The sequence below is a fragment of the Rhinolophus sinicus genome, linkage group LG14 (assembly GCF_036562045.2).
Source record: "Rhinolophus sinicus isolate RSC01 linkage group LG14, ASM3656204v1, whole genome shotgun sequence".
NCBI lineage: Eukaryota > Metazoa > Chordata > Mammalia > Chiroptera > Rhinolophidae > Rhinolophus > Rhinolophus sinicus.
Window position 1 is genome coordinate 30,715,734 of NC_133763.1, and position 21,411 is coordinate 30,737,144.

Sequence of the window (21,411 nt, forward strand, 5' to 3'; positions counted from 1 at the left end):
AGGAAGGAAGGAAGGAAGGAAGGAAGGAAGGAAGGAAGGGAGAGAAAGAAAATGGCCAAACTTCCTTCAGTTTGTTCCATTACTAGTAGTACTAAGTATTTTGCAATGGAATAATTGAGTCCAAAACATATGCAGAATACCAGATTCATCAAGAAAACCATTTGTAAGACCATTTCTTTAGTGAAGTGTAATAAACCTCAGAAAATAAATTCCAAAATGAGCAGGTCAAATTAGTCTCAACAGCAAAACACTCCTGGACAAGTGCCTGCTCTTGGCAATTGTCCAACAGCTGAATAGAATTGGGGAGAATCATGTTATCAGCTCAGCTTCATGCTACTGAAACAGAATGAAGGGCTTCCTCCCCCACCTTGTGAGCCCACATCCATGTGAGACCTGTGCTAATAAGCACATTAGAAGCAGGAAATTATAAAAATATAAGACGGAAAAAATCAGAGTTCTTGCAACACAAACTAAACACAGATTTACACACCATTCTGGATTCTGGCTGTCTAGTAATTCTAACCATCTTCCTATTTATTATTGGAGTGTTTACAGCTGGAAAATGGTGGTACTAGATGGCCCTGCAGTGACATAATCTGGCAGTCAGCAGGACATTTACTAGAAATCCAGAAAACTATGATTTTGCTAACATCTGAGGAAGAAAAAGTGTATTTGGAGACAGTGTGGATGTCATGGGAAGATTAAAAAAATTTATTCTTGAATTATGGAGCTACAAATACGTATATAAATGTTTTTATAGAACTAAAATACAAATGCTAGTCAAATTCGCCAAAAGCTTAAAACTACAATTTAGGTCCTACATGACAGTGTGCAAGAATAATGAAACCTTTAAGAAAATAGGTTAATAAAAACATTTCAAGATATACATCTTAAGAAGGACAACTTAAAATTCCTTGGGTCATATGTTATAAAACAATATTAATTCTCACAACACATATTTTAATGTACACATGTTATTGCAGGGAAGAAGCAAATGTGGTGACCTTTATTTGTGAAGGGCATAGGAAACATGGGCCATGCTCATTTACAAGGAAGCTTAGGGACCTCCGCCCATTATCACACTTGGAGGGACAGGGACATCAGTGAGTGGTGGCACTGAGGCACCTCAGAATCAAAACTTGTCTTCAGAAACTATTAGAGCTGATAGATGAATTTAGTAAAGTAGCAGGATACAAAATTAATATTCAGAAATCAGTTGCATTTGTATATACCAATAATAAAACATCAGAAGGAGAAATTTAAAAAGCAATCCCATTTACAATTGCTCCAAAGACTATAAAATACCTGGGAATAAATTTAACCAAAGAAGTAAAAGATCTGTACTCAGAAAATTATAAGACACTGAAGAAAGAAATGAAAGAAGATACAAATAGATGGAAACACATACCATGTTCATGGATAGGAAGAATTAATATAGTTAAAATGTCCATACTGCCTAAGGCAATATACATATTCAACGCAATTCCTATCAAACTACCAACGACATTTTTCACAGAAATAGAACATATAATCCCAAAATTTATATGGGACCATAAAAGACCCTGGATAGCCTCAGCAATCTTGAGAAATAAGAACAAAGTGGGAGGTATAACAATACCTGACATCAAATTATACTACAAACCTACAGTAATCAAAACAGCATGGTACTGGCATACAAACAGACAGATAGATCAACGGAACAGAATAGAGAGTCCAGAAAGAAATCCATGCCTATATGGCCATTTAATCTACAACAATGGAAGCAAGAATGTACGATGGGGTAAAGACAGTCTTTTCAATAAATGGTGCTGGGAAACCGGGACAGACACATGTAAAAAAATGAAGCTGGACCACCTCCTTACACCATATACAAAAATAAATTCAAAATGGCTTAAAGACTTAAATGTAAGATCTGAAACCATAAAATTCCTAGAAGAAAATATAGGAAGAAACTTTACAGACATTACCTAGAGTAAGATTTTTACTGATATATCCCTCCCACGAGGGAAGTAAGAGAAAAAATAAACATGTGGGATTACATCAAACTAAAAAGCTTTTTCACAGCAAAGGAAACCATCAATAAAACAAAAAGGGATCCTACTGAATGGGAAAAGATATTTGCAATGATATATCGGACAAAGGGGTTAATATCACAAATTTATAAAAAACTCACTCAATTCAACTCCAAAAAAACAAACAACCCAATTAAAAAATGGGCAGAGGACATGAAGAGACAGTTTTCTAAAAAGGACATACAGATGGCAAACAGACATATGAAGAAATGCTCAATCTCACTAACCATCAGAGAAATGCAAATAAAAACCACAATGAGATACCACCTCACCCCAGTCAAAATGGCTGCCATCAATAAATCAACAACCAACAAGTGCTGGCGTGGATGTGGAGAAAAGGGAACCCTTGTGCACTGTTGGTGGGATTGCAGATTGGTGCAGTCACTATGGAAAACAGTATGGAGGTATCTCAAAAATCTGAAAATGGAACTACCTTATGATCCAGCAATCCCACTCCTAGGTATCTATCCAGAGAAATCCAAAACTCCAATTCAAAAATCTTTATGCACTCCTATGTTTATTGCAGCACTATACACAATAGCCAAGACATGGAAACAACTGAAATGCCCATCGGTAGATGACTGGATTAAGAAACTGTGGTACATTTATACAATGGAGTATTATGCAGCCATAAAGAAGAAAGAAAGCTTACCATTTGCAACAACATGGATGGACCTAGAGAACATTATGTTAAGTGAAATAAGTCAGACAGAGAAAGACAAATACCATATGATCTCACTTATATACGGAATCTAAAGAAAAGAATAAGTGAATGAACTAATCAGAAACAGTTTTGGAGACATAGAGGAAAACCTGAGGGTTGCTAGATGGGCAGGGGGGGTGGGGATAAGGGGGAAGGTGAGGGAATTAGAAAATAGTCGGTAACCACAAGATGGCCACGGGGTTTTCAAAATTAATTTGGGGAACGTAATCAATAATGTAAAGATTTTGTAGGGTATCCGATGGACACGTGTCCCATTTGGGAGACCACCTCAGGGGTGATGTAAATGGCTGATCTCTGCACTGTACACCTGAAGCTGAACAATAATGAATGCCAACTATAATTATATATATACATATATATATGTACACACACACATATATATATATATATATGTATGTATATGGTTACAGGAAGCGGAGTACAGCATTAGGAATAGAGACAGTGGAAATGTAAGGGCTCTGTGCGATGTCAGAGGGATAGTGGATGGGGGAGGGGGGTTCACACAGTGTGAGGGATATAAATTATAAACGTCTAAGTATTGCTTTGTCTTGTGCACCTGAAACTAAAAAAAAACACAAAAAAAACCCTTGTGTTCAGGATGATAAATGATCCCCGTATCCCTCTATTTATTTTGCAGTAATGAACACACAAATTAATATAAAGAAATATAATCAATATTTAAATTATTGGTATTTTTAATACGTAGAGAATTCATATAAATTAGGAAAAAAGATTAACACTGTAATAGAGAAGTAACAAAAGATAGGAACTAGCAATTCCTCAAAAAAACATACAAATTACTAAGGAACAAGGGAAAAAAAAATTCCCTAAGCAATAACTGAAGAAATTAAAATTAAAATATCAACTTTTGTTTATATGCTTGATAAACAATGAAAAAGGAGAATAATGTCCACTGATGGTGGGAGCATAAAGACACTTGTATAAAATACTTTGAGGACATCTTAACAATAAATATCAAAAGAAGCTTTAGAAAATGTGCAAACATTTTGATCTGACAGTTCTACTTATAGGAGTTTATCCTAAAGAAGAAATTAACAAATGACCAATAATTAGATATAAAAGCCATGTTAGTGTTGCTTGCATTACTGAAGGATTAAAAAAACATTGATGTGTACAATAACAGATCATTTAAATAAACTATGGAACATTTTCCATATCCTGGAATATCATGTAGCTATTGAAAGTGACGTGTTTACTGACATAAACAATCACAATATAATATGTGGGGAAAAGTTTATGAAATGTTAAGCATAGTGTGTGTGGGGGGGTAAATATGTACATAAATAAATTATGTACAGATGGAAAACAGTATGAAAGGATGGGCACCAAACTGTCAACAGTGAGTCTTGTAATGGTTTGATACCGGCATTACAAGTAATTTTTGCTTTCTTATTTATATTTTCCAGTATCTTCTAAATCTTTACCATAAATATGTAATGCATTGATAATCAGCAATATCAAAATGATAAAAATGAAAGGTTTTTTTATAAAACTGATGGGCTGAGATATAACAATGAGAATATAAAGGAACTAAATTTGGCTTTAAGGTTTGTGGAGGACTTCAGATACCAGCACAGAAAACACTGACTCCTGGGGAAATCTTTCCCTTTGGAAATTTACTATTATGCCTTAATTTTAAACATGTATGTACAAATGTGTGCAAATAAAATCGTGTAACTTACAGAACTAACCCCAATTTCAGATCACTCTTAGTGTACACTAAACTGTATGTTCATAATAAAGCATGACTGGATAGATGTGAAGTCACTGAGCAACCATTTTGCTTCGCCCACTCACGCATGACACATCCAGTGAGAGCCTATAATGTGCCGGGTGCCAGGGACACAGCAATGAATAAGGCAGAGAGCCTTTTCCATCCAGAAATTCCCAGGCTAGGACACAATCAAAATGCAATGGGAAAACATGCTAAAAGAGAGGAATTCACATAGTGCTATGGGACAGAGAAAGGAGCATCGAGCTCTGCAGCTGTAGGGAGAGGTGGCTGTCAGAGAAGGCTTCAAAGTGAGCTAGAAACTGAATCTTACAGGATGAGAAGTAATTTACCAGATTTGTTGGTGGGGACATTGAGGTTGTCCCAAGCCAAAATAAAAACAAATATAGGGGCAGCCAGTTGGCTCAGCTGGTTAGAGTGCAGTGCTCTTAACAACAAGGTTGCCAGTTCGAGCCCCACATGGGCCACTGTGAGCTGTGTCCTCCACAACTAGATTAAAACAAATATAAAAATATGACAGCATAAAATGATGATGATGATGGTGGTGGTGGTGGTGGTGATAATGATAATGGTGATGGTGATGATGGTGGTGGTGGTGGTGGTGGCCCCAAGCTGCAATGCATGCATATTAACTAATTTAATCCCAACCCCAGTAATAAAGCTGATACTCACATTTCCATCTTACAGATGAGGTAATTGAGGAACCAAGAGATTGTAAAATTATGTTCATAGTAAATAAGAAAGTTAGGGCTCAACTCTAGGCCATCTGTGTGAGAACTGACACTCTTAATCACTATACATACTGCCCTCAAAAGAAAATGATATATTTAAGAAATGGCCAAGTTATTCAATTCAAGACACTTTCATTAAATACCCATAATGGTCTAGGCACTGTGCCAGGTGCTGGAGATACGGAGATGAGGGCCCCACTCTAGTAGGGAAGACACAATATTAATACAATAATGTTAGATATGTGATCTAGAAGTAACACACACAAAAAAGTAACAGATTCTCTTGAGGTCTCAGGAACAGTGAAGAATTCTCAGAAGATAAATGGCACACTTGAAGGTTTTATAAAATAAAATGAAGCTCTCCAAGAATATGAAGATAAGTATAAGATAACAGAAAATATATATACCTTGGTTTCTGCCCTCCATTCCTGGCAAAGGGCTCCTAAATTCTTATAAATTCCGAAGAGATAAGAGCACTAGAAGCATCTCTTGTTCTAATGAAGTGACTCTGGGTGGGCTCCTGGATGACGACTGGTCACCAGGAAGATCAAACCATGATTAGGAGCTTGGAATTTTCAGTCCCACCCCCCTATTCTCCAGAGAGAAGAGAAGGGCTAGAAATGGAAATTAATAACTGATCATGCCTACATGAGGTAGCCTCCATAAAATCCCACAAGTATGGGGTTCAGAGAGCTTCCAGAAATTGAACACATCCATACTGGGAGGGTAACACACCCCAAACCACAGGGACAGAAATTCCTGCACTAGGGACCTTCCCAGACTTTACCCTACGTACCTTTTCATCTAGCTGTTCATCTGTATCCTTTATCACATCCTTTAATAAACTGGTAAATGTATATAAGTGTTTCCCTGAGTTCTGTGAGCCACTCCAGATAATTAATCAATCCCAAGGCTGGAGGACTTTGGAAACTTTGATAACCTGGGCTTGAACTCACATCTGCAGAAGTGGATGGGGACAGCAGTGTTGTGGGACTGAGCCCTGAAACTATGGGACCTGATGCGATCTCCTGGTAGACAGTGTCAGGACTGGGTTGACCGGTGATGGAGAATTGCTTGGTGAGGGGAAAAAACCTCCACACATCTGGTGACCAAAAGTGTCAGAAGAGAAGTGTTTTGTGTGAGTAGGAAAGGAGACACACAGGAAAAAGAAACACAGGAGGAGGGGAAGAACTAAAGTTTTTTCTACACAGGCTGAAATAAAACTTAAGAAGAATAAAAACATATACAAAGGCATGATGTATTCAGTGCTATTTCCAATATTGGCAGTGCTATTTGGCAAAATAATAATAGAATCGACAGGATTTGATGAGCAACTGGATACATGAGAGGACGGTGAGTGGAGTCAGGAGAGAATCTGGGAAAGACAATTTCCAAAGCAGGAAATAGAGGGGGTGACTGGGCAGTTAGGCCCAGCGGTTTTCTATAGAACACAGTCCAGCGGACAGTTGGGTGGGGGGTGGGGATAGCTGATGTTTCTCCAAAGATGAACCAAGAGAAACACAACCCACTGCCTCTGGAAATGTGAGGCATGAGGCAGGAGGGAGCCAGGTGAGCATTTCATTACTCAAAGTTAAAAAAGTTAAAGACTCACATGTATTTCAAAATTATTCTCGACTCTGAAAGCACTTCATTTTGCACAACCATAATTCCAACCACATAATTTCTTTATCTTAAAACTGTGAGAGTACTGTAATACATACATACATATATATATACATACACACACACACACACACACACACACACACACACACACACATAACTGAGTAATAAATTCCAACCATTTAAGGTAGCATGGTGCAACAGAAATATTACAGACATAAAGTTAAGTAAATAAGATATACTATACCTTTAGGTGACAATGAGGTTTTAGATAAATTTAAATGCTTTAATCCTTTTGGGAGTTTGGCAAATTGAATACTTAAAGAGGACACACCTGAGAGAGGAGAAAAAGAGATTATTAGAATTTTAGTGTTCTCAGAATTGCATTTCTTTTACAAGGCCTGAAAATTAATTTCAGTTTTAATCTAAGTGATCTTTTTTCTTTCTAATGTCAGAGCTTATTTTCTAATCATCCCGCACCACGCCTCCTGTCTTACTGATAGTGTAGGAGAAAAGGTTGTTTAATTAAACATAACAATATCAAAACTTTACCATTAGAGATGTTTTTCCTTGGACTAACTACACCTTTTCCTCATAGTCCTATTTCACATACTCTTGGGAAGAGTGATATAATTGGTCCCCCTTTTCTTTTTAACCTGTGTCTTAATGAGTTCATCACTCTTCTGGGTAAGCAAATGCATGCTATTTAATTATTGTCAAGAAAATCAATGTAATATTAACTATTCAAACAACAGCTTCACTTTTAGCAGATGGGATTCTAATACTTAATTGGCTTATGGATAACAATCTCAGACAAAACATCAGAGTACATTTTAACTTCTTAATGGTTTTGTAACTTAAAATAACTCGTGAAGAATTCACAGTATTGAAAAAAGGAAGGAAGGAAGGAAGGAAGGAAGGAAGGAAGGAAGGAAGGAAGGAAGGAAGGAAGGAAGGAAAACAACAGAAAAAAAAAAGGAAAAGAAAGAAAAGCAGTCTCTAAATTTAATGGCCAGAATGGAGACTGTGAACACCAGCTCACACATCTAAGGACTGCAATGAATGCAGACTGTTTCCTGGGAGGAAAGAATACCAGAATGCATGGCCTTCCTACAGGTCCTTCAACCACTTCCTGCTGTACACGAGTCATCATCTCCCAGGGGCACGCTCTTGAGAAGGCTCATAAAACAGTATTAACCATGTCTTCCTCGAGATTGATTCTCAGACTCCAGGAACTACTGTCCTGGGTGCTGCCCTATTATTTAACCCCAAGTTCTCTACAAGTTTTATCAAAGTTTATCATGAAATAACTACTGTAGAGACAACCTAAAAGTCATGCAGCTTGACTAAGCCTCTGGATAGGTTTCCCCAAGGATGGTGGGTATTCTGGGAGCCCCTGCCTACCGATCCATAGCATTTCATTGTCAAATAAGTTTGACAATCACTGGACTAAATAACATTGAACAGATTTTTATCTGAATATTTACAGAGATTTGAATGTGCTGATCCATATTGTTAATTGCAAAGTGGGGGTAGGCCTCATATTTAGTTGACACATTTTTGCAAAAGAATGAATAACAAGTTAACGGGGGAAAAAGGGGAGGGGAAAAAGATGGCATAATTTTCAAACTTGATTAATGCAAAGGCAAAACTTATATAAGAAATAGATAATCTCAATCATCCTCTATTCGAGAAAATAAACCCATTATTAAAAACTCTCTACAAAGAAAAGCAAAAGAAGACCAATGTAAAAGAGTACATACTATATATAATTTTTCATAAAGTTCAAGAAAAAAAGCTGACAGGAGATTCAAAACGGCAGATTAGGTAAATGCTATGCCTACTGGATCCCAAAATTACAAACAAATTATAGAACAATCAACCTCAACATTCATCTGAACACTAGCTAAATAGAACCACTATGATTAAGGATATAACGAGGAGGCCACACCAAAACTGGGTAGTCGTGGATCTAGCACCAGTGCCGGAGCCACTGAAACTACATTGACTTTGCAGAAACCACCCACCACACACTTTAGCTTCCCTCGCTCCCCCTTGAGCTGCATTGCCAGGGGCATTCTGGGTGCTTGGGCCACCGGACCCACCCTGACAAGCCTCAGAGGAGGTTTACTACAGCACTGGAAAATCCACAATGGCCTGGGGAGATTTTGGTGGTGAACAGTGACCCAAAACTGCAACCATTTAAGGCCAGTTCTCAGGAATTTGGGAGCCTGAGGTGGTGGCTGGCTACAGTGTTCTTAGGGCGCTGTGCAAGGTGGTCATAGGCCAGATACTGGAGTAAGAACTGATTCTGCATTAACATTGTAAAAATCACTGGTCACCTCTTGTGATTCCCTTCAAAACTACCACATGTAGACAGGAATGCATTGCCAAGGGCACTCTAAACACCGGGCCAACCAGATTGGCATGTGCACCAAAGGAGCCTCTTTCACTGGCTGGGCCTTATAGGGAGCTGGCTGGTGGCAACAGGCCTAGGGGGTCCTGGGCCTTTTGCTAAGCTGCCTCAGGCACACTATTGGTGGCAGCCATCCCTAGTTCATAGCGAGGCCACCCACATATGCCTCCAGGTCCAGCACAGGCAAAAGCCAATCACATATAGTTTTGAGGCATCTACCAGGTAGCCGCAGGCCGCTAACAGGCAAGGCTGAAATTACCCTGCACAGGCGCCCCTCCAAAGAGAAACCAGAAAAAACACACCCAGAGGCCACTTCACTAGATCACTAACTGGTTAGCCCCACAACCGGCATAACCCAAGGCGGGTCTCAATGGGCACAAGAGCCCACAGGGCGAAGCCTCCTCTGACGGTTCAGCCCCACACAGCAGCTCATACACTGTGGGTGTAGCCAATCTTCATAGTCAGCCTGGGAGTCACTTCTGCGCACACTAATGTGCTGAAAGCAATCGAGGCTCAACTAAAGTAGGAGAACACACACGACACAATCAAGGAATACGCCGGGAACACATGTGCAGGAGGTTAGGAAGACTGTGCAATTCAATTACACAGGACACATACTACATAAGGCTACCCAGCAAAGACTGAGAGACATAGGAGATCTACCTAATACATAGAAGCAAACACAGAGCATGAGGCAGAATGAGGAAACAAAGTAACATGCCCCAAATAAAAGAACAGAAGAAATCTCCAGAAATGGAACTAAATTAAATGGAGGGAACCAACCTAATGTAGTCAGAGTTTAAAAAACTGATGATAAGAATGCCTAAGGAACTTAGTGAGAATTTCAACAAAGCGATAGCAAGCATAAAGAAAGACACAGAAAACATGAAAAAGAATCAGTCAGAAATAAAGAATACAATAACTGAAATTAAGAATACACTAGAAGGAACCAACAGCAGATTAAATGAAGCAGAGGATAGAAGCAGTGATTTAGAAGACAAGATAGCAGAAAACATCCAATTGGAGCAACAGAAAGAGCAAAGAATAAAAAAAAAAAAAATGAAGATAGTTTAAGAGGTCTGTGGGACAGCATCAAGTGCAACAACATTTACATCATAGGAATACCAGAAGAGGAGGATAGGGACTAAGGCATCGAGAACATATTTGAACAAATAATGACTGAAAACTTCCCAAACCTGGTGAAGGAAATTGACACACAAGGCCAGGAAGTGCAGAGAGTCCCAAACAAAATGAACCCAACCAGGCGCACACCAAGACACATCATAGTTAAAATGGCAAAGATTAAAGACAAAGAGAGAATTCTAAAAGAAGCAATTCTAAAAGAAACTAGTTACTCACAAAGGAGCTCCCATAAGACAGAAAATTTGCAGGCAAGAAGGGAGTGGCAGCAAATATTCAAAGTGATGAAAAATAAGGGCCTACAACCAAGACCGCTCTACCCAGCTTAACTTAAAATTGAAGGAGCGATGAACAGCTTCCCAGAGAAGAAAAAGCTAAAGGAATTCACTACCACCAAGCCAGTATTACAGGAAATGTTAAAAGGACTTCTTGAAGCAAAAGAAAGGTGAAAACAAACTAACGAAAATCAGAAATACCAACAATAAAATGGCAATTACTATGTACCTATTAATAATTACTTTAAATGTAAATAGATTAAATGCTCCAATCAAAAGACACAGGGTAGCTAAGTGGATAAGAAAACAAGACCCATGCATATGCTATCTATAAGGGACTCACCTCAGATCAAAATACACACAGAGACTGAAAGTAAAGGGATGGAATAAGTTATTTTATGCAAATGGAAATAAAAAGTATAAAAAGCTGAGGTAGCAATACTCATATCAAACAAAATAGACTTTAAAACGAAGACTATAAAGACAAAGAAGGGCATTACATAGTAAGAAAGAGATCAATCCAACAAGAGGACATAACCCTAGTAAATATCTATGCACCCAACATAGCAGCACCTAAATATACAAAACAAATATTGATGGACATAAAGATAGATATCAACATTAACACAATTATAGTAGGGGACTTCAACACACCACTGACACCAATGGACAGATCCTCAGACAGAAAATCAATACAGAAACTGTAGTCTTAAATGACACATGAGACCCAATGGATTTAATCAATATTTTTAGAGCATTTCACCCTAAGGCAACACAATATACATTCTTTTCAAGTGCACATGGAACATTTCCCAAGATAGACCACGTTTTAGGCCACAAAACAAGTCTCAAAATTTAAGAAGGCTGAAATCATATCAACTGTCTTCTCTGACCACAGTGCTATGAAACTAGCCATCAATTACAACAAAAAAACCTGAAAAAAACAGACAAACACATGGAGACTGAATAACATGCCACTAAATAATGAATGTGTCGACAATGAGATCAAAGAAGAAATCAAAAGATACCTTGAGACAAACAAAAATGAAAACACAACCACCCAAAATCTATGGGATGCAATGAAAGCAGTCCTAAGAGGAAAATTCATAGCAATGCAGGGCTACCTAAAAAAAGAAAAGGAAAAAAGAAAAAAAAGACAAACAACACAGCAAAATAAGACCAAACTGAGTACAAGGAAATAATAAAGATCACAATGAAAATAAACGAAATAAAGACAAAAAATAAAAAACTACAAAAGACCAATGAAACCAAGACCTGGTTTTTGGAAAGATTAAAAAAAAAATTGAAAAACGATTAACCAGACTCATCAATAAAAAACGAAAGGACTCAAATAAATAAAATCAGAAATGAAAGAGGAGAAGTGACAACAGACACCACAGAAATACAAAAAATTTTAAGAAAACACTATGAGCAACTACATGCAAACAAATTACACAATCTGGAAGAAATGGATAAATTTGTAGAAGCAATCTTCCAAGGCTGATTAAAAAAGACACAAAAAATCTGAACAGACCGGTTACTATCAACGAAATTGAATCAGTAATCAACAAGCTCCCAACAAAAAAAAGTCATGAACCAGATGGCTTCACAGGTAAACTTTAGCAAACATTCAAAAAAAGAATTAACACCTATTCTCCTCAAACTATTCCAAAAGAAATCAGAAAGAGGGAAGGCCCAAACTCATTTTAGGAGGCCACGATTACCCTGACCTCAAAACCAGAGAAAGACATAACAAAAAAAGGAAACTATAAGTAGATATCCCTAATGAACATAGATACAAAAATCAGCAACAAAATATTAGCAAATGGAATCCAGCAATACATTAAAAAGACCATACAACACGATCAACAGGGATTCATTCGTGGTATGCAAGGTTGGTTCAATATCCGCAAATCAATTAACGAGATATACCACATTAACAAAATGAAAAATAAAAATCATATGATTATATCAATAGATGCAGAAAAAGCATTTGATAAAATCCAGCATGCATAAAAACTCTCTGTAAAGAGGGAATAGAGGGAACATATCTCAACATACTAAAGGCCATATATGACAAACCCACAGCTAACATCATAGTCACTGGGGAAAAGTTAAAATAAAAGCTTTCCCATTAAGGTCAGAAACAAGACAAGGATGCTCATTTTTACCACTTTCACTCCACATAGTATTGGAAGTGCAATCCAATAGTATTGGAAGTGCAATTCCACAGCAATCAGACAAAAAAAAGAAATGAGAGGCATCCAAATTTGAAAGGAGGAAGTAAAATTGTCATTATTTGCATATGACATGATACTTTATATAGAAAACCCAATGATTCCACCAAAAAACGATTAGAATTGATAAATGAATTTAGTAAAGTAGCAGAATACAAAATTAATTTTAGAAATCAGTTGCATTTGTATTCACCAATAATGAACTATCAGAAAGAGAAATTAAGAAAACAATCCAATTTACAACTGAATAATAATAATAATGATAATAATAATAACTTAGGGATAAATTTAATCAAGGATGTAAAAGACCTGTACTCAGAAAAGTATAAGACATTAAAGAGAGAAATTAAAGAAGATACAAATAAATGGAAACATATACCATGCTCATGGATAGAAAAATTAATATAGTTAAAACGTCCATACTACCTAAAAGAATATGTAAATTCAATGCCATCACTAAAAAAATACCAATGGCATTTTTCACAGAACTACCGTGTTTCCCCGAAAATAAGACCTAGCTGGACATTCAGCTCTAATGCATCTTTTGGAACAAAAATTAATATAAGACCCGGTATTTTATTATATTATTATATTATATTATATTATATTATATTATATTATATTATACTGCATTACATTATATTATATTACATTATATTATATAAGACCCAGTATTATATTATTTATATTACATTACATTATACCTGGTCTTATACTAAAATAAGACCTGGCCTTACATTAATTTTTGCTCAAAAAGACGCATTAGAGCTGATTGTCTGGCTAGGTCTTATTTTCAGGGAAACATGGTACAACAAATAATACTAAAATTTATATGGAACACTAAAAGACCCGAACAGCCATGGCAATCTTGAGAAATAAGAACAAAGTGGGAGGTACCATGCCACCCCACATCAAATCATACTACAAGGCTATAGTAATTAAAACAGCATGGTATTGGCATAAAAACAGACACATAGATCAATGGAACAAAATACAGAGCCCAGAAATAATTCCATATCTATATGGTCATTTAATCTATGACAAAGGAAGCAAGAATTTACTCTGGAGTCAAGACGGTGTATTTAATATATGGTATTGGGAAAAGTGGACAGATACATGCAAAAAGATGAAACTGGAACACCTTCTTACACCACATACAAGAATAAACTCAAAATGGATAAAAGAGTTATATGTAAGACCCAAAACCATAAAACCAGAAAATATAGGAAGTAAACTCACAGACGTTACCCTCAGTAATATTTTTACTGGTATATCCCATTGGGCAAAGGAAGCAAAAGAAAAAATAAACATATGACACTACATCAAACTAAAAAGTTTTTCTCACAGCAAAGGAAACCATCAACAAAATGAAAAGACACCCTTCTGAATGTGAGAAGTTATTTGCCAATGATACAACCGATAAGTGGGTTAATAGCCAAAATTTATAAAAAGCTCATACAACTCAACACCAAAAAAAACAAGCAACCCAATTTAAAAAAATGGGCAGAGGATATGAACATACATTTCTCTAAAGAGGACATACAGATGGCCAATAGACGTATGAAAAGATGCTCAATGTCACCAATCATTAGAGAAATGCAATTAAAACCCACAATGAGATACCACCTCACTCCTGTCAGAACAGTTATCATCAGTAAATCAACAATTAACAGTTGTTGGCAAGGATGTGGAGAAAAGGGAACCCTTGTGCACTGTTGGTGGGATTGCAAATTGGTGCAGCCACTATGGAAAACAGTATGGCAGTTCCTCAAAAAAGTAAAAATAGAATTACCTAACCACCCAGCAACTCCACTCCTGGGTAGTTATCCAAAGAAACCCAAAACACTAATTTGAAAAAATATATGCACCCCTATGTTCATTGCAGTGCTTCACAAAGCCAAGATATAGAAACAACCGAAATTCCCATCAAGAGACGATTGGATAAAGAAATTGTGGTACATTTATACAATGGAGTATTACTCTGCCATAAAAAAGAATGAAATCTTACCATTTGCAACAACATGGAGGGACCAAGAGAATATCATGCTAAGTGAAATAAGTCAGACTGAGAAAGACAAATACATTATGATCTCACTTATATGTGGAACATGAGGAACAAAATAAACGAGCAAACAAAACAGAAATAGACTTAGAGATATAGAGAAAACCATGATGGTTGCTAGATGGGAGGTGGATGGGGAGAAGGTGAAGGGATTAGAAAGTACAAATTGGTAGTCACAAAATAGTCACAGGGATGTGAAATACGGTACGGGGAATATACAAGATCTGATAGCTAAGATCGCAAACTCATCCTAGAAAAAGTGCTACATACCTCATTGCTGAATATCACTATGGTCACCTTCGAAGTACTCCCCTTGGCAAGCTATGCACTGATACCAGCACCTATTCCACCCTTCAAAGCAATTTTGGAACTCTTTTCCTGGAATGGCCATCAGAGCTGTCGTCGTATTACCCTTGACATCCTGAATGTTATCAAAATGTTTTCGTTCAATGTTTCCTTTATCTTCAGGTAAAGAAAGAAGTAATTGGGGACCAGATCAGATGAGTAGGCGGGGTGTTCCAATACAGTTATTTCTTGACTGACTAAAAACTCCCTCACAGACTCTGCCTTGTGAGCTGGAGCATTGTTGTGATGCAAGAGTCATGAATTGTTGGTGAAACGTTCAGGTCATTTTCATCTAACTCTTTCATGCAACCTTTTCAGCACTTCCAAATAGTAAACTTGGTTAACTGTTTGTCCAGTTGGTACAAATTCATAATGAATAATCCCTCTGATATCAAAAAAGGTTAGCAACATCATTTTGTCTTTTGATTTGGACTGACGGACCTTTTTTTGGTCATGGAGAATTGGGTGACTTCCATCATGCACTTTGATGCTTTGTTTCTGGATCGTATTGGTACACCCATGTTTCATCACCAGTGATAACATGGCCCAAAACATCGTCTTGTTTCTCCAAAAGGTCAAGACAAACTTCGACTCTCCTTTGCTTTTGTTCATCAGTGAGCTCCTCCGGGACCATTTTTGCACACACCTTTCTCATGCCAAGATTTTCAGGTAAGATTTTCCTAACTGTTTCTCTATCGATGTTTACTTGGTCTGCTATGCGTCTCACAGTCACCCGACGATTCTGACATACAATTCAACGAATTTTTGCAATGTTTTCATCAGTTCTGCTCATTACTGGCCGTCCTGACCTCTCTTCATCAGTGACACGTTCTCTCCCCTCAGAAAAACGTTTAATCCATTTGTACACTGTTGTTTTGTTCATGGTATTATCCCCATAAATTTGGACTACATGTCCCTGATTTCACTTCCACTCTTGCCAAGTTTAACAAGAAATTTAATGTTTGTTAGTTGCTCTCATTCAAGCTCAGACATTCTTGCAATGGCACACAAAAACATGCAACAATAATGAACGCCACTCAGCAAGACACTGCCACACATCAACACAAACACAGCTGTGAGACAATGATACACCAAGGTTATGAAACCTTACCGAGCTGTTTGTATAGTACTGCCAATGTAAGCCCACGGTGGCAAATTCGCAAACGTAATTGCCTGACATCAAGAATGTTGCAAAATCTTTGTAGGGTGCCAGATGGGTACTGGACTTTTCGGGGAGATCACTTCATAGATTGTGTAGATGCCTGACCACTGTGCTGTATACCTGAAGCTGAAGTAGAATGACACTAAATGTCAACTATAATGCAATATATGTGTTCATTCACAGAAAGTAAAGTATAGCAACCAGAAGATAGTCAATGGTATTGTAACAGCTACATATGATGTCAGAGGGGTGGTAGAATTGGGGGGATTATCATTTTATGAGGGGCGTGTCCAATGATCATGTTGTTTTGTACACCTGAAACTAATATAAAAACAAAAGTTAAAAAAAAAAAAAAGGAACGAAAGAGAAACCAAGCTAATCTAATAGAAGTCAGGACCACAGTTATCTTTTCTGGGTGGTGGAGGGCAGGAGTGGAAACTATTGAGGCAAAACACCAGGGAAGCTGTGGAGCGTTGGTATCTTTCTAATTCTTGATCTTGGTAGTAGCTACATGAGAGCATTCACTTCATAAAAATTCATTAAGATATAAACTTGGGGCTTGACTTTTTTGAATGTACATTATACTTCAATTAAATAATTTATTTCAAAAGTTAGGAATGGAAAATAACAGAAGAAAATCTAGATGGCCTTGGGTTTGCTGATGACTTTTTAGATACAACACCAAAGGCACAACCCATGAAAGAAATAATTGATGAGCTGGACTTCCTTAAAATTAAATTTTTCTGCTTTGTGAAAGAAAATGTCAAGGGAATGAGAAGACAAACCACAGACTGGGAGAAAATATATGCAAAGGCACATCTGATAAAGTACTGTTATTCAAAATATACAAAGAACTCTTAAAACTCAATAATAAGCAAACCACCTGATTAAAAAAAAGATCTTAAAAGACGTCTCAGCAAAGACATACAGATGGTAAATAAGCATATAAAAAGACGCTCCACATCAGATGTCATCAGGGAAATGCAAATTAAAACAAAAATGAGATGCCACTATACACCAATTAGAATGGTCAAAATCTAGAAAACTGACAGCATCAAATGCTGACAAGGATGTGGAGCAACAGGAACTCTCACTCATTGCTGGTGGGAATGTAAAATGGTACAATCACTTTGAAAGACAGTTTGGTCGTTTCTTATAAAACTAAACATACTCTTATACCATCCAGCAATCACTCTCCTTGGCATTTACCTAAAAAGTATATGACACTTTGGAAAAGGAAAAACTATGGAGACACTAGAAAGATCAGTGGTTTCCAGGGATTGGGGGGTGGGGAGGATGAATACGTGGAACAGAGATTTTTACGACAGTGAAAATACTCTGTATGATACTGTAATGGTGGATACATATCATTATAAATACTACTGTAGAAACCCACAGAGTGTACACCACCAAGAATGAATATTAATGTAAACCATGGACTCTGCATGATAAGGTGGTTAATCACTTAGAACAAATGTACCACTCTGGTGGGAATGTTGATAACAGGGAAGACAGTGTGTAAGGGGGGCAGGGAGTACATGGGAAATCTCTATACCTTCCTCTCAATTTTGCTGTGAACCTAAAACTGCTCTATAAAAACAAAAATAAAATCCTTAAAGACAAAATTAGGTACGAAAGAGGGATGAACAGAATTTTGACAACAGTTATCACTGACTACTTATGACCAATTCTTTTACATATTTTATACTTAACAATGTTAAAAAACAAAATCCCCAAAGACTTATTCTCTATCTTCAAATCATTCTGAAAATATTATGTTAGATCAAAGTTAAAACCTATCACTAAACTTCAAATTTCTTGTATTCTGGTTGACTTATTTTGCTTTGATCTTTGAGAAAATTATCATTTTTAAACTTCTTGTGTCAAACACACCTATAAGACCTCATAAAAGTGTAAATGCCTATAACTAAATTCAAGGCCAGAATGGAACAATTATGTTCCATTACTGGTGACAACCCACCCATCTGTTCATTCCTTAAATATAAACTATCTTGAAAAAAGGGAAGAAGGTAGACAGAAAGGAATGAACAGTACAGAAATATTTTTCTCTAGAAATCCAATTATCACATCACAAATAATGAAAGTAATAACTAGTGAAGCTCCCAAATGAAAGGTGAATAAAGTCATGTTTAAATAATTTATTTAAAAGAAAAAAGCAGGACTTCAGGTAAATACTTGATTAAAGGTAAAGAGGATTAAAGGCAGATACGAGATAGTCTGGTTCAAGTAGTGTTTAATCAAATTCTAGACTAAGTTACTAGCTTCTTTTTTGACAAACATTTTGATTTCCTAGTAACCCACAAGTCACAAATATTTTGTATTTCTCCTTTAAAGAAATACCCATGCTAAGTGCTAATGGAATGAAATGCATAACTGTGGTCAGCACTGTTCATTTTTTTAAATGAGAACTAAACTGATCTATGAAAAAACGGAAACAGATTATTACACAAAGGATCTCCCACTTTGGCAAATTTTAGAAACAGGGTCTTGAGAATATGAATAAATCGAGAGTGGTTGGCAGCCAAAATCTCAGGAAAAACAAAAAAATTAACCCACCCTGTTCTTTCTGTAGCTGCCTACTCAACAGAGCCATGCAAGAAAGTGATCATCGAGAAAACAGTTCTCCACAAAGAAAGGACAGAAGAGACTTTTCATCTTTTGGCCCAAACTGTTCAATTCTGCCCCCCCAAATAAAGCAAAGCATAGCCTTCAAAGCTAGAATCAAAAGTAAATTTCTCACTAAGAGTCTTTGTTTGGAGGCTTTACTAGTTGAATTACCCTGCTTATGATTTATTTTTAGTATGTGTCAAATTTAGAAGAAACAAATGTTCTAATTTTTATTTCTCCTTTCAAAACTATTATAGCTTCCTCTATTTTGAAATATTTATGCCTAATAAAAAAGCAATTATAAAACGTTTGGTATTATAACTTGCCATCTTACGTTATTAACTTACAAACACAGGAAATTAAATTTGACATTGCAGATTTTACCCATTAATGATACATTCACTTAAAAACCAATGATAACTCCACATAAAATTCAAACAGTGGATATTCTGGAATAAGTATGACTCACAAGGTAGGAAAAAAGGCTTAAGGAAGTCCTTGTTAATTGAAAGCATTAATATCAATAATCTTTTTTGGAAGAGAGACTTTATTTTTATTTTTTTAATTAAAATTTATTGGGGTGACAATGGTCAACAAAACTACATAGGTTTCAAGTGTACAATTCTGTAATACATCATCTGTATATGTGTTCACCACCCAGACTCAGTTCTCCTTTTCATCACCATATGACCCTCCTTACCCTCTTCTACCACCCCCCCTTTCCCCATACACTCGTAACCATTAAACTGTTTTCTGTGTCTATGAGTTTTTGTTTCTTTGTTTGTCTTGTTTCTTTGTTGCTTTCAGTTTTGTATCCCACATTTGAGTGAAGTCACATGGTTCTTGACTTTTTCTGTCTGACTTATTTCACTTAGCATAATAATTTCAAGATCCATCCATGTTGTCACAAATGGCAGTATTTCATCTTATGGCAGAATAGTATTCCATTGTGTATACGCGTATATAACACATCTTCTTTATCCAATCATCTGTCGAAGGACATTTTGGTTGTTTCTATGTTTTGGCCACCATAAATAGTGCTGCAATGAACATTATTAAATCTGTAAAGATATATGTACTATAATATTAATAATTTAACAAAATTCTGCCTGTGGAGTTCTAGCAACATGATACGGGAAACAAAAGGCTTCCTTCTTGTCTGTTAGAAAGCATACATATTTGAACACTGTGGATGTCAGAACACAGGTGAGTTATTTAGATATCTACCAATTCCAATCAATGGCTTCCCTGGAGTGTTCAGAAACACTAAGAAAAGTAAGTAAATAAACAAATAAAATACAACGAAGTATTATATTTCCATTTCAAAAATAAGGCTGAGAGAAAGAGATTCAAGAACTAAGAATATAGGACTAAAAGATGTGGAAAAAATGGAGTCAATATGCCTAACTTTTGAATGCCCTAAAATCCAAATCTACGCAATTTTAAAAATAATGTTTCACCTGTGTAACCATAAAAAGATCAATTAAATATGGCTGACATCATAAATCTAAAGAAAATTACTTTCTGGGTTGTAACTGTCACATAGAAACTGGCATCTTTAAATATTAAAAGGACTACTTGAGAAAATTTATTGACATGCTATGCAATAAGCCAATGTTTTTCAAACGACTTGCACAAAATTCTTTCCTTCCACTTCCAAAGCCAAATCAGGCAATCACAATAACAGTCTGAGAGAGTGACTGACAGGCTGATTGATTACTCAGAAAATCCTTAAAGGGACTCTGACACATGGTATTAGGTACAACTCCACAAGCTTTGTCTAAATCACGTAAATACACAGTTTCCTCACACATAAAAAGGAAATGATAACACTTGCACTATTTAACTTCACAGAGCTATTTTAGGAATCAATGAAGTAGGAAAAGCTAACATTTCTTGAGTGCACAGTACCTGCCAGGCTATTCTTACCTTTTATGTTCATTACCTCATTTAATCCTTAGAATACCCTAGGTGACAGGTACTATTATTAGCCATTTTAAAAATAAGGAAACTGAGGCACACAGAAGTCAGGTAACTTGTTCAAGGAAACTCAGCTATAAAGTGGCAAAGCCCAGAATCAAACCCATTTATTTTGACTCCAGACCCCACTAGTGTACATTGAGGGATATAAAAGACATAGAGCCCCTAAATGTGTCGGTGGCAATTCTAGAATCTATTTCTCTTATCTTTTTTAGAAGATCAAATCACAGCCACCACCAGATGGTCAGGAAAAAACATCTGGG

General features: G+C 36.6%; 1 protein-coding gene across 13 annotated transcripts in view; it reads right to left on the reverse strand.

The window, feature by feature from the left end:
- CARMIL1 (capping protein regulator and myosin 1 linker 1) overlaps nt 1-21,411 on the reverse strand; it is a 351,277-nt gene that overhangs the window by 131,206 nt on the left and 198,660 nt on the right. For all 13 annotated transcript variants that reach the window (XM_074319291.1, XM_074319290.1, XM_074319289.1 and 10 more), the window contains one exon: nt 7,151-7,237. In XM_074319291.1, coding sequence (XP_074175392.1) covers nt 7,151-7,237 — 87 coding nt within the window. The remainder of the gene's footprint in view (nt 1-7,150; nt 7,238-21,411) is intronic.